Consider the following 13,972-nt stretch of genomic DNA (forward strand, 5'->3'; position numbering starts at 1 on the left):
TTTAACATCACACATTGCTTCCTTATGTGGTCCATTACAAAATTCACATTTCAGTGAACTACTACTCTTCGAATTTCCTATCATGTCGTTATTATTCTTCCTGTTCCTTGCAGCCCTGATGCACTTCGCTTGTTCCAACACTGATGCCAGTCGAAACGCCTCGTCTAGAGACTTGGGTTTTTGCGGATGAATCCAATCGTGAAAATCTTCTCTTAATCCATCAATAAATATCCCTTTCTGTACGTCGTCTGAAATTCCGTGGTCCGGCCATGTCCTTAGTATCCACTGCATTCTTAAAAAGAAGTTATGAACGGTTTCATTCTCCCCTTGCTTAATCATCATAAGTTCTGTCCTTCCATATACATTTAAGAAAGAAGACTTAATTTCATCCCAAGTGAGGGAAGGATATGGTTCGATCTCAATATCATACCATAATGCAGCCTCATTCTCAAGTGTAACAGGGAAAATCCTCATCATCATGTCAGTAGAATGCGCATTATTTGCGCGACAAACCTTCGCAAACCGACTCAAATGAGTAACTGGGCACTCTTCAGGACTACCTCGAAAAATTGGAAGGGGCGCAACATTCACATAGGTACTAAGGGTAGGAGTGCTACGCTGCAAACGATCTCGAGAACCCGTTACCGAGGGGATTGATGCTACTTGATCAGCAGCAACACTTTCGGGAACATATTCAGACTCATCAGGGGAGTAATACTGATTTCTCTGAGTATTAGTACCGATTTCTGAGTCGGAGTACCCCACACTGCTGTCCTTATATCTTCTACCTCCCTCCTCCCTTTCTTCCTCGTATACATTCTCTTGTTGTGATTCGGATTCAGAACTTTCAGAATCCTCATAGACTTTTCGATTAGTTGTAGTTAAACGACGGGGAACTCGACGGCGATGCTTAAATTTTGGGGGCGCCATCGTTGAAAAATGCCCAGACAAGCATCTAAGTTTTAGTAGTTTTTGTGAGAGTACAAGTCAGAATTTTCTACAAGAAGTTTTTCGTTGTTTCTTGCTTGGGAAATGCAGGGTAACTAGACAGCAAAACTACCATAACTGAAAGTTATATGTAAGCCGAAATTGCAACCGTTTCTTATGGATTCCCATTATTTCCCCAAAGGCCCAAACCAGTGGTATGTGGTATCGGTATCAATGGTCCAACTCCAGCATTGGGTTCTCGTGAACTGGTCGATTTTTGTTTAGCAATGACGGTTTACTTTTGGCTAAAAATCGTAATAACTCGTAAGAACAAAAAAGAAAATGTTAAACTCACTCATGTTCTGAGTAATTCAGTGGTTGGAACATGGAACTTACAAATTTTTACTAATTGTAATCTGTCATTCTGTTGCAGTAAGTCAATAGTAAAACAATTAATCGTCACCTTTTCAAATGATTATTGAAATCACTGAGAGGTCTTTGAATATTAAAGTGATTGTCAAACGATTCATTGTCATTTGAAAGTTGGAGTCGAATACAGTACAGAATTCAACTCTGCAGCTTATATAGTTATCTAGCAAAGTCGGTAAAACTTTTGGGTGATGATACTCGAGACAACAAAAATATACCTACAGTATTACAATGTATATTCAAAGAGAAAAAAAAAAATGAAAATATAAAATGAAATTTATTGACGAGTTTTAAGTACAATTGTCAAATAGGTATAGGTTCTATCAACATGTCCGCCTTTACTATCTTGCGGTTTCAAATGTATCATCGTCACTGTCGTCTTCTTCTTCAACATCATCACTGTCATCTTCTTCTTCAGCATCCTGATCTCCTTGTCCATCTCCATCTACTGGTGTTGATTCATCAGCCTCTTCCTTATCTTCTTTGAAGAAGGGTTCAAGCAGCATCTTGGCCTTGTTATCATCCCACTCCAACGCTTCCCACCACTTTTTACTACCTTTAATATGCTTAAGATTGATTGGTAAATTGCCTCCACACAGAGGAAGCTTCTTTAGCTTCCGACAATCCCATACATCAATGGTGGTAAGAGAATCACAAATCAATACCCCGCTACATATACTTCTCAGCTCTGGAAGACTAAAGAAGTACAGGCGCCGTAGCCTTGGGAGTGTAATGGTAGTTGTACTACTGTTACCACATTCAGTAACTTCCCCTTCCTTCACAATCTCCTCCATCAGAGTGGAGTTCCAAACCTCAATCTCTTCAAGGTTCTGGATGTGCTGCAACACGCCATGTGACAAAAGATTCTTCAAACCATTACAGCTATGAACATGCAATGTTTTCAGTTTTGCGAAGCTTCTAATTGAGCCAATACCATCGCAGAGAGCAATCAGATTTGGCAACTTCCGAAGGACTAACATCTCTAAACATGGTAAAGTATTCTCTTCTATTGTAGTGATGTACTCCAGTCCATTACAGCTCGAGATGTAACATTCCTTTAACTCACTGAGGTTTGATATGCATGAAAGTTTCGATAACCTAGATAAATCATGACAACCTTGTAGTGCCAACTGCAGAGTGTTTTGTGGGAGCACAATGGAACTCCTGTCACCAACAAGATTACAACCCTGTATCTCAACACTATAGTTCCCCTTGGAAATGGGTATAAACCTTGATAACAATCCAATACCAAGATGGTAGCTCCTCAACACTTGCCAATGCTTAGACCTCACATAGCTAATGAAGCTACTGAGATCCTCAAATGAGATACTCAGGTTCGCCAATCTTTTAAAATTGACGATTTCTTCTAAACCTGCTCCTCTTCCCTTTCCTACACCATCTGCTGACCATCTGCACCTACTCTTTATCATTGATAGGTTTTCAAGATGGCTCAATTTTGATATAACCTTGGCAGGGAACTTCTTCAATTTCTCGGTATAAGAGAGGTCAAGACGTCTGAGGTTTACCAAATTTCCAATGTCCTTGGGGAGCACTCTAATGTAAGTATAAGAGAGGTCCAGCACCCTTAGTTCCTTTAGCTTTGATAAGGAAGGCAGCTTCTTTAATTTACAGAAGCGCAATGAGAGAAAACGAAGATTCTGCAAGTTGGAGACTGAATCTGGTAGTAGCTTTAAGTCAGTATCAGATAGATCAAGAACTCTTAGGTTGTTCATGTGCTCGAAGAACGAATATGGGATGCTTTTCAATGCAGGATTTCGCTGCAGGAGTAAAGTGGAAAGTTTGGTGCACTGCAGATTACCTAACTGCACATGCTTTATGCTATTTTCCATCAATGATATCCTTTCAACACCTTCTATATTTTCAAGATGTGAAAATTCTTTCAATTCAGTACCAGCTTGGATAATGAACTGTGGTGGTTCTCTTGTTATGCTAATGGCCATGTCTCTGACCAAGTCATGCATCTTTACCCACCTTGCTCCAATGCTTTCTAGCATGCAAGCGTCCTTCAGTTCATTCAATATGGTATGTCCTTTGTCAATCTCCTTTTCCCTATCTCCAACTTCATCAATCAATCCTTCAGCCATCCAGTACTCTACTAGATCTTCAATATCAATCTTATAATCTTCTGGATACAATGCACAATACAATAGACAAGATTGAATCCTGTCATTTTTTAAATGATTATAACTGAATTTCAGGCGTGCAAAGACATCTTCTTCCATGCCTTCAATCTCTGCTCTAGAGTTTTTCAATTCTTCTAATGCATTTCTCCAGACTCTAATGTTGTTAACTTTCCTCATCGCCCATCCTACTGTTATGATTGCAAGGGGCAAACCACCACATTCTTCAGTAATTTTCTTTGCAGTTCTTTCTATTTCAGGAGACGACATTACATCAGAACCAACTTTGTGAACGAACAAGTCCCACGCTTCCTCTTTCGAGAGAACCTCCACTGTGATTTCCTTCTGGGTTTCCATGCCTCGGCAGACTTCCATCAATCGTGTAGTAAATACTAGCTTGCAACCATTCTCCATATTTGGTTGAGGGATGCCGATTTTTTCTAAAGGAAACTTACGCCACAAGTCGTCTAATATGAGTACAAACTTTTTCTTTCTCAACAAATTTTCAAAGAGTCTGGTTGACCTGCTAGTTTCATCATCATCTTCTGAGAGATCCAAGTCTATTGCCCTTGCAATATCAGATTGCAATTTTGCCAAGTTCAAAGGTTTAGATACTGTCACCCAGATGACACTATCAAAAATTTGATATTTATTTAGTTGGTTATTGACGTAAGTCATTATGGTTGTTTTACCAACACCTCCCATACCATATATACCAATTGTGTGAACTTCAACACTCATAAGGCAATCCCGTATCGTTTCCGAAACTTTTGTCGCAGTTCTTCCCATCAGCACCGTTGTTGGTATGGTTTTTCCCCTTGCTGGCAGTGGTTCAACAAAAATACCATTTGGAAATCCTCCCTTTCCTTGAAGCTCAGCCACGTCTTCCTTCGTCTGTTTGAGGAGCTTGCCCAACTTCAAACGGGAATGGAAGTTTGGAAAACATCCTTTCATGCATCTGGCTTTCTCTTTAAGATCTTTCTCTATTATAGTTGCTTCATGTCTAACCTCTTCAACCTTTTTGAGCCATATCTGTACCTCACTGTTAGATTTCTTCCCGAGGTGGTTCACAGCTCTGTCTATTTCCAATTTGATATCAATCTCTCGACCATTTAGCTCTTCAATGCTGCGCTGTAGAGTCTCTGCCTCTCTCCCAACGTTCTTCATATAACTGACTCGTCTACCAAGGGGTGCCCAAAATAAATGCACAAATCCAACTAATACTTCAGCAATATCCATTTCTGCTGCATGACGAAAACAGTGGCGATATAATGAAGAACTAAAGCAGAAACTACTCAAGAAATGTTTCCAATACCATGTATCAAATCTATACAAAAGTAAGACAGCGTGAACCAATAGTTAGTTTACAAACATCCAAAATAGCACATGCAACCAAAATGTCTTGAAAATATTAGAGGTTCATCAAAGTTTGGAGCGACATCTAATGCTCAAGGTCACTACTGTTTTTACTCACATTTTTGTTGTTATTGACTTTTCATTTATAAAGGCTGTTATATTCAGTACCCTGTATAAGCTAAAGTATCTAGACAAGTATAACGACCTTTACCTCCTTGAACGCTCAAGTTATAAAGTGATCTCTATAAATATTTTCAACTTCGACCTGCATCTAGTTTGGTATCAGAAAAAAGTTGATGAATTTGTCTCCATCATGTTATGACTTCGCAACACCTTCCAGGCTACAACACACTTAATGTTTTGTGTCGTTAAGACCAATTGAGGTGGACTTCTGGACCATGTTGGGTACGTGGCCGGTGTTATAGAAGTAACTTATAAAATCACTTTAGAAGAAGAAATTCCAGCAAACAACTCCGTTCTTTGTTTTTTACTTTTCTTCTTAATAAAAAAACAGATACATCAATGGCTTTATATAGCCTTTAAAGAAGATTCTAGATATTAGAAACCTTATTAACTATATCACACATTTTACTTAAACTTTTCATTTTATCATATACACAATTGAACTTTCACCAAGACTCTGACTTCTAGAAATTTGGCTTAGTTTTCCAACAGCCGGTCTGTGGGAATTAAATCAATTGAACGGGATCACAGCTTTAGAATGTTAAAGATGAAATGCAAACATACAACTCTAGTCGAAATCCAGCTTATTTCCTTCTTGTTCGTCATGTATTCCAAGTCACCCTGGTAGTTTTTTTACGTATAGATCTCAAATCAGTTCAAGTAACTAATCAAAACAATTTGTGAATTATTCAACTTATTTATTAACTAATCAAACTCCAGACATTTGAAGTCAACAACAGAGTCTGCATTTTTATGTGTAATTACAATATTAACAAATGACTCATAAAATCAATTATAGTTTACAGCCTCTCTTAGCTGAACAGGTCTCTACGTACGAAATCTAATCAGCAATTAAGAATTTAAGAATTAGTTTTTTTCAGTCACTGACACTAGTTCAATCAATTATTCAAAAGCGTAAAACCGTTCAGAGTTTATGTGACATTGAATTATAGCATTTATAAAGCTATGCAAACTTAGAAGGATGATCGTGCTTACTTATCCAGAATTTCAGACCTATTCATATAGTTCAAAGTAGAAATGTTGACTTCTAAGCATGAAGCAGATGAGATACTTATACAGAAATGAAGTCATACTATAAAACATTAACTTTGCATGGACTGAGTAGAGACGATATATCAGTTGAGTTATTAAGGGGTGCTAACCTGGATCTTCGAAGGAAACCTTGAGGCTGCGAAGATGAAATAACTGGACGAGGAGTCCAATAGTCTATGCACAATAGTCTTCCATGTCACTGACGGCCTGCTGGCCTACCGTTCGACTGGTCCTCTTTTAAACATAACTTTTGATGTCGTATGACATCATCGTGGCACGTGATTATTGTTCTAAACAGTACTAGTCCTACCTCCGCCAACCGATTCTCCATGCATCCTATCCTAACAAGAGGGATCTATTTTCAAGCAAAGACACTCATGTTTCTCTCCAGGAAATTGTCTTGCAAACAAATTGTTATACTTCTCTGTGCAGACTTATCACGGAGAACTTACTCTATCCACATCAAAAGGTATAAGCATACGTAGCAAAGGCAACGGTGTCAAAAGGACATGAACCATCCAGGATGCGCTTCAAGAACAGCATGGACGTAGGAAATATTCATTTTATAGGGGGAATCCTCACTGCGTTCAAGAGCTTGGTTGACTTCCCTAATTATCTAATTCTTGCATGCTCCTACCACTAAAAAGCTGGTTTCCTAGGGAAATTTGCCTTGTCAATCAAACACACTCTAAATTAGGCTTTAATGGAGGCATACAGGAATTCTAACGTACATGTATCAACGTACTAAAAGCTGCGGGAATAGGCTACCAAGGGTTATAGCACAAACCAACCATCGAGATTGCCTTGGATCGTCAAGAACTCCATGCGAGTGCAAGTGTGCAACTAACATAATGTTGAAAACTAAAACAAGTCTCTAAAGTAAAACCAGATACTTGAAAACCATTGAAACTGGGACGTATCTCTATCAAAGCAACTCAGATAATACAAAATAGACATCATCGCTGTGTTCCCCTTGAGGCATATAATTAACAGACATCATTGCATTCTCCTACAGTAGTTCAGTACTATTTTCGGAGTGGAAGAAACAAGGAAAGGAAATTGAAACTTCAACCAGTATTCTGCATGCCAGCAGCGATACCCTTCATAGTCAAGATTAATGTGTCCTCCAAACCAGGAGCATACTCGCTTGTTGGATTCAACTTCACCAGTTCTGCAGCTGGTTTGCTTGATTCCATAATCTCCTTTGACAGGTGAGGCCTGACCGTCACATTATAGCTAGGGTCCCGGATTCGCTTCAGTGTGTAGGCTTGTAACACGTTAAGAGTTGTGATGTAAGAGTCACGAAGGCGAAGTCTCTGCCTCAAGTATGGGTCTCCTTCAAGAAGATCCCTGTGGGCAGCAATCTACAAAAAATGATATATGAATAAGTTAAACAAGCCAAAAGCGAGATTCAGTAGAATGAAAGAAAAGTGAATTGATCATATATTACCTTGAGAAGAAGGCTCTTTGTTTCTTCATAATCAGCTCTCAGTTTTTCTCCAAATGACCATAGTTCTTCTGAAACTAGGAGCTTGTCATACAAAGATGCGATGCCAGGATCACCTTTGGCGAATACCATTTCAACTAAGTCAATCGTGACCCTGAAGAACGGCCACTCATTGTACATCGCCTGTAGCATATGGAGATTCTTGATGTCTTTCTCAATTACATACTTGAATGCGGCGCCAAAGCCAAGCCAAACTGGGAGATGGAACCTTGTTTGGGTCCAAGCGAAGATCCATGGGATTGCACGAAGGGACTCAATGCCACCACTTGGCTTCCTTTTCGATGGACGACTCCCAATATTCATTCGGCCATACTCCAATTCAGGTGTTGCCTGGAACCACAAAAGAAAAATCAAATGAGTTTTATGATCACAATCTTTGGACAGAAATGAATCAACACCATATTCAAAGAATGCTTACCCCGCGGAAGTATTCAACAAATCGAGGTTCTTTGAAGACGACAGAACGGTATTTTTCAGTAGCAATAACAGCCATCTCATCCATGAGTGCACGCCATTCTGGTTTTGGAGACACCGGGGGACGCATCCCATGTTCCAATGTAGCAGCGGTAAAACGCTGAAGAGTTCTGAAACACAAGTGTTCTTCTCCAAATGACTGTTCGATTACTTCACCTTGAACGGTCACACGAAGTGACCCATGGATAGTTTCTGGGGGCTGTGACAAAATAGCAAGATGAGTGGGACCACCACCTCTTCCGACTGTTCCACCACGGCCATGAAACATAGTCAACTTGACTCCAAATTGCTTGGCAACCTTTATAAGCTCCTCTTGAGCTTTATATAATTCCCAAGCCGCAGAGAAACGGCCAGCGTCCTTCCCAGAGTCTGAATAACCGATCATAACTTCCTGCTTCCCGTCAATCCTGTTTTTGTACCAGTCTATTGAGAAGAGACGAGCTACAGCAGCAGGAGCAGACTCTAGATCTGCAAGCTTCTCAAACAAAGGGACAACCCTCAATGGATTCTTCACACGGCATTCACGCTGTAGCAGTTCCACAGCAAGCACATCTGATGGTGATGTTGCCATTGAGATGATGTACGCACCGAAGCTATCAGAAGGGAGTTCAGCTATAACATGAAATGTGTCCAAGACATCAGCAATTTCTTCAGTTTTTGGAAGATCAGGGCCAAATAGTGGGCGCTTTCCACTGAGTTCAGACAAGAGCCACTCCTGGCGGCGTTCCTCAGACCATTCTCGGTAGGATCCAATCCCTAGGTGCTTTGTTATGGCATCTATAACATCTGTGTGCCTATCTGACTCTTGCCTTATATCAAGTCTCACAAGACACAGACCGAAGGTAGAAACTTGTCGCAAGAAATCAAGAAGACTACCATCAGCAATTGACATATCACCACAGGCACACAGAGATCTGTAGCAAATCTCAAGAGGCTCCAGAAACTACAACATACGAGATGAAAAAAGGAGGTCAACACCCAATTAGAAATTTAAGGACAAGAATCAAACAAAATTAAAAGGAAAATGATAATAATATTACTACATGACGGAGGATTAAAGTTTGGCCTTTTTATGGTTCACACAAATCTTATGGTTCAGAAAATGTACAGAGTACTTTAGGATGCAATGACAAGTATGTACAAAGGGCTATAATTCAGTAAAGAAACCGAGGGATAAGAGAATTTTCAACCTAAAGTATGAGCATGGATGACTATGTTCACATTTTTTCCTTTAACCTAATCTACAAAATAACATGTAAGAAAACAAAAAATAATTTCGACTACTTTTTGGTTTTTGTCTACTTATATTCACCTCTTTTTGTTAAATTAGTTAATAAATTAATTAATTGGGATTAATAACGCGAAAGAAAAACAAAATTAATTAACGATATATATTCCTAGCAAATTTACAATTGATAGAAATTTTGAAAATATGTCCTGTTTCTGAAAATGATTAGGCCTAAATCATATGCTAATACAGCTTTGCCAAGCATGTCCGGATTAATCCAAGATAAAAGTGTTTCTTCTAAGCAAAGATAGATATGTGCTTTTTTTTCCTTCCAATTAATCAAGATGATGGGGATACCTGCTCAATGTTGGTATATGTTGCCTCCTCAGGGATGTCAGAGATTCCATTAGCTAGTAAGTGGCGTGATCTCTCACGTGTCTGATACAGTTTATCCCTAACATCACTCAGAATAACACGATAAGGTTCGCTAGGAGGAACTTGCTTCCAAAACTCTGCAACCAGAATTGAATCAATTAGGTTAAGCAATAACCTCCTCCAATGAACTAAGTTTACATAATTAGTCGAGCAAACTATGGCTGTAAAGCCTTTCAACCCCAGAATGTAGGATAAAATTACTATTAAGATAGGCTTTGATCTTTCTTCAACCTTTCCAGGTCCTTTCGTTCTCTAAAGACATACATACAAGAGGAATAAAATGAACTTCAAAATACCTATGTAATGTTTGGCATCTTTTTTCGACGACCTGTGGAGTTCATCCGCACGGACACGGAGCTCATCACTGCAACGCCACATAGACAGCTGAAATATAGATATGGAATCAGTACAAAGAAACAAAAGGATATAGATGTTTATGTTCAATTAGGTTTTAAAATCTTAACAGCCAACAGTCATTCAAAGGAGAAAAGATACGATTCAAAATACTAATTTTTCTATACCTCAAACATAAGATCCTCGATCTGCGAATAATACAAGTTGGCTGCCATCATTCTTGCTAGCAAGCATACATCCCTTGTGACTTCTGGAGTGACCCTGGGATTTCCTGTATGCAATCCAGATGAAAACAAATAATGAGATCACAATCACTTGGGATTATATGTAACTACAGTGTATCAAGCACTTGTACAGCTGTACCTAACGTGGAAATGTGGGGGGAGAAAGAAATAAAATACGTAAGGTAAAATACTAATAGAGGGGGGAGGGGAAGAAGAAAGGACAAGATAGAAGCACAATACTGGGCAAAGAATAAATAAACGCGTGTCCTTCAAATTGCATGCATTAAAGCCATAGGACAGGACAACATCTCTATACCCAACAAAGAGAGCTAAACACCAACTTCATAATAAAGCATTCAAGGCTCCAGTTCATTTTTAAATTGTGATTCCTTTCCAGCCAAAGAGGGTTTAGTCCATAAATCCTATTAAAATGCCATCTCCTTACCCATGAAAACAGAATTACATTCTTGAATAAAGAAATTCCAAGATGAAAATTTATGATGCAATAGACTTTTTACTATAGGGAAAGCAAAAGGATTATACCATCACGGTCACCACCCATCCAAGAAGAGAACTGGATAAGAGGAGCATTGTAAGGAACACGCTCATTAATTCCAATGTTCTTCAAAGCCGTGTCAACTCGCCGTAAAAATTTTGGTACACCCTTCCAGATTGTCTCATGAAAGTAGCTCATCCCTGCTCTCATCTCATCTTGTGGAGTTGGAGGCGTTCTACGTATTTCATCAGTACGAAAAGCAGCTTGAATCTGAAGAGGAAAAAAGGGAGATAAACAAGATAAGGGTTCAGAAATTCAAGTGAGCAATAAAAAAATTTATTCTCTTCATCTTCTTGATTCTGCCGGGAAGTGAAAAGGAAAAAAAACTCTGTTAACAAAAATGGGGGATAAGGAGAGGAGGTCGAGAGGGCAAATTATCAACAACTAGATAAACCAACTCAATCAACTACACTTTCACTATTGCCTACATGAACTACCATTAATAATTTTCACTATGTTCATCCAACATAGCAAAGGTATTAAAAGCACGCGGTGTAGTACTTCTTGTCAACATATGGTCCTCTCTTTGGCTAAAACGACATCCGAAGAAGTTACTGGATCATGACTAAATTATACTGGACTCCTGGTTATATCAATGTCCCTCGTCAGATTCTCCATACCCTATAGCTAAACTACATTGCATGATTCTCCTACACGAGTAATACAGTCACTAGTGTGGACATGCTTCCACAGACGTTCTTAACGTAGTCAATTCTATTACAGTATATACTCACATATACCCAATAAATTCTACAAAAAAATTATAATAAATAAAAAAAATAGATAAAAAAAATATATCTAAACCAATGGAAAGTTAGAAACCCAGCTCCCTACTTACTTAATGCCATAAATTACATTTGTTTTATCCAAATTGTTCCCAGTCCCCAGCTTATGTCTGTAAGTAAAATTATATTTATGTTGTCATCCAAGGAATCTAAATTTCATAATTTAATCGAAGCTCCGAAATCCCAGTTTAACAAGGGTTATCGGTGTCACATTTAAAAATAACATCCTGAAATTGTGAACTAGTAGCTACCTCTCTCTGAAGAGCTTCATCAAGCTCTTGCTTGTCATCAGGAGTAATGTCCTTGGCATACAACTGAGCCAAACAATTCCGTATCCTACATAATCACAAGGAATAGAGTCAATAGACAGTCAAATACAGTCAACAGATCACATCTTTAGTTAACGTAACCCATAAAATATACTACTTATCCAACTAACAATTGCGTTGCAGCGCAGGAAATTATTTCGAATGCCAAGAACATCATGGAAGGTCAACTACAACTATTACGAGAGTTCGAAAGCAAACCTTCCATGCTTCTGAAGCAATGATCTTCGGACTGATTGTGTTGGATGAGCAGTAAACACAAGATCTACTGTCTGATTCTTCAGAGCATCAAATACTTCTTGAGGAGAGTTCTTCAACTGCACAAGTCTCTTGAGAGTCTCTTCAATATCTGACTCTGTTGTCGCACTGCTTTCGTCAGTGAAAACTCCCTTTTTAAGTTTAATCCGTCTCCTATAAGCAATCTGAACCTCCTCAGCTAAGTTGGCCAAGTTAAGCATGTGAGAGAATGCTTTAGCAACTACAATCGAATCCCCAGGATCCAAACTCGTTAACTTGCTCCCAAGCTCCTCCAGCTTTTGAGGTTCAAGATTTCCCTCGTACTCAGCGGATAGCTCGTAGCACTCTTGAACCTAAGACAGACAATATAATAAGTTAACTCGGTCAGCTTTTCTTCCCACAGAAACATGAAATTGCTCAATAATACCAAGTACACAAGTCCATTAAATTCATAAATCTGTAACAAACCTATTTATTCCAATAGTATTCCTATAAATTTACTTCAAAACAGAACCATATGGACAAAAGGGGTGATAAAAAATCAACCAAAACACCAATTTTAACAACATAGACCCTCAATAAGGCAATATAATCACAAAAACACCATCAAACAGTGACATAAACTAAATTCATAAATAAAAGGATTAAAAAAAACATACAGTTTCCTTGATATCATCTCCATGCAAATCCTGAAGAATGTCGAGAAAGCGATCTAAAAGCAAAGCATCATACTCAACAAGCTTATCGTCTTCAGAAACTTTCCCAGGTACCAAAAGCCTCAACTGTGCATCAATTGAAGCCAATTTCTCCAAATTCCTCGCCATCTCTTTCTTTCTTTCACACTTTGTTCTTTTAAAGCAACAGAATATAAAGAGAAGAAAAACGTGAAGACACGAGATACTTGTTGTCACAGTTCAACTTGTAAACCAACAACAACAACAACAACCCTTCACGAAAAACTTGGAAAAAAAGTAAACTTTTAGACTGATCTGGAGATTTCAGTAGAAAAGTGAAGGGGTTTATGAGTTGTACTGTGATTCATAAACCTTGTTTTTATAGAAAAAGAAGGAAACAGAGAAAAAAAAACACAAAGAGTTCAAAGACAAACTGAACTAGTGATCTCTTTCTTTATAATATTATATTATATATATTTTCATAGTCAACACTCAACACTAAACTCTAACTCTGTTAATGTACTTGGCCTCGAATATGTTTTTTTTTTTAAAAAGAAATATATGTTAATATGTACGATAATTTTAAAAGAAATACGAATGAGTGTGTGTTAAAGATAGTGTGTTGTTAGTTGGAGTTTAATATTGTTTGGTTTACTTCCAAAATATGAATTAGAAAAGAATTAGATAAGATTTAGATATTGGAATATTTTTCAATAGAGATCAATAAAAATTTGTTGCTATTGGAATTTGGAAACTTTTTCTCTAATCCCTTGGTAATTCTTTTTCTATAGAATGTACAATATTAATTTCTTCTTATAACTATACACATACGACCATGTCCACATATTTTTCTACTAAAAACGATTAAAAAGAGTACGGAATTTTACAAGTTTTGACAATATGGAGACAAAATTTATTTTTTGGTCAAATTGGAGACCAAATTTTTTAATTTTTGTAATATGGGGACTAGTTACACATGTAGTCTAAATTTTTTACACGGTGTTTCATAATTCACGAGTTACATACATTGTTATACACTTTCTTAAAGTATATCTATGCTACAACTTCATGACCATAGAAATT

The 13,972-nt window shown here is 38.0% G+C and overlaps 2 protein-coding genes across 5 annotated transcripts; both read right to left on the minus strand.

Moving 5' to 3' along the window:
• Positions 1–1,525: 1,525 nt before the first annotated feature.
• On the minus strand, positions 1,526–6,822 carry LOC147505583 (disease resistance protein At4g27190-like). 4 transcript variants are annotated; one of them, XM_086558074.1, is made up of 3 exons: positions 6,200–6,822; positions 5,601–5,657; positions 1,526–4,738 (listed from the first exon to the last, which is right to left on the minus strand). In XM_086558074.1, the coding sequence occupies exon 3, from the start codon at positions 4,734–4,736 to the stop codon at positions 1,698–1,700; it is 3,039 nt and encodes a 1,012-aa protein (XP_086414200.1). In that variant the 5' UTR covers positions 4,737–4,738; positions 5,601–5,657; positions 6,200–6,822; the 3' UTR covers positions 1,526–1,697. The 4 variants fall into 4 exon arrangements, with proteins under 4 accessions (XP_086414200.1, XP_086414199.1, XP_086414197.1 ...); XM_086558073.1 differs by lacking the exon at positions 5,601–5,657; XM_086558071.1 differs by lacking the exon at positions 5,601–5,657 and having other exon boundaries at positions 1,526–4,741.
• Positions 6,823–6,964: 142 nt separating this feature from the next.
• Positions 6,965–13,371, minus strand: LOC147505584 (phosphoenolpyruvate carboxylase 2). Its single transcript, XM_086558075.1, has 10 exons — positions 12,875–13,371; positions 12,180–12,568; positions 11,904–11,988; positions 10,855–11,077; positions 10,255–10,358; positions 10,030–10,117; positions 9,656–9,810; positions 8,015–9,013; positions 7,540–7,926; positions 6,965–7,453 (listed from the first exon to the last, which is right to left on the minus strand). Exons 1-10 carry the CDS (start codon positions 13,037–13,039, stop codon positions 7,157–7,159), a joined length of 2,892 nt encoding a protein of 963 aa, XP_086414201.1. The 5' UTR covers positions 13,040–13,371; the 3' UTR covers positions 6,965–7,156.
• Positions 13,372–13,972: the final 601 nt, after the last annotated feature.

Source organism: Coptis chinensis, chromosome 4 (genome assembly GCF_015680905.1).
Source record: "Coptis chinensis isolate HL-2020 chromosome 4, ASM1568090v1, whole genome shotgun sequence".
NCBI lineage: Eukaryota > Viridiplantae > Streptophyta > Magnoliopsida > Ranunculales > Ranunculaceae > Coptis > Coptis chinensis.

Bases quoted from the DNA above. Each gene is read 5' to 3' on its own strand.
- LOC147505583 (XM_086558073.1), bottom strand. From the start codon at position 4,736: ATGGATATTGCTGAAGTATTAGTTGGATTTGTGCATTTATTTTGGGCA.
- LOC147505584 (XM_086558075.1), bottom strand. From the start codon at position 13,039: ATGGCGAGGAATTTGGAGAAATTGGCTTCAATTGATGCACAGTTGAGG. The intron at 11,078-11,903 runs GTAGCTACTAGT...TTTCCTCTTCAG, and splicing joins ATGAAGCTCTTCAGAGAGAG to ATTCAAGCTGCTTTTCGTAC. The intron at 10,118-10,254 runs GTATAGAAAAAT...TCTATATTTCAG, and splicing joins TCGAGGATCTTATGTTTGAG to CTGTCTATGTGGCGTTGCAG.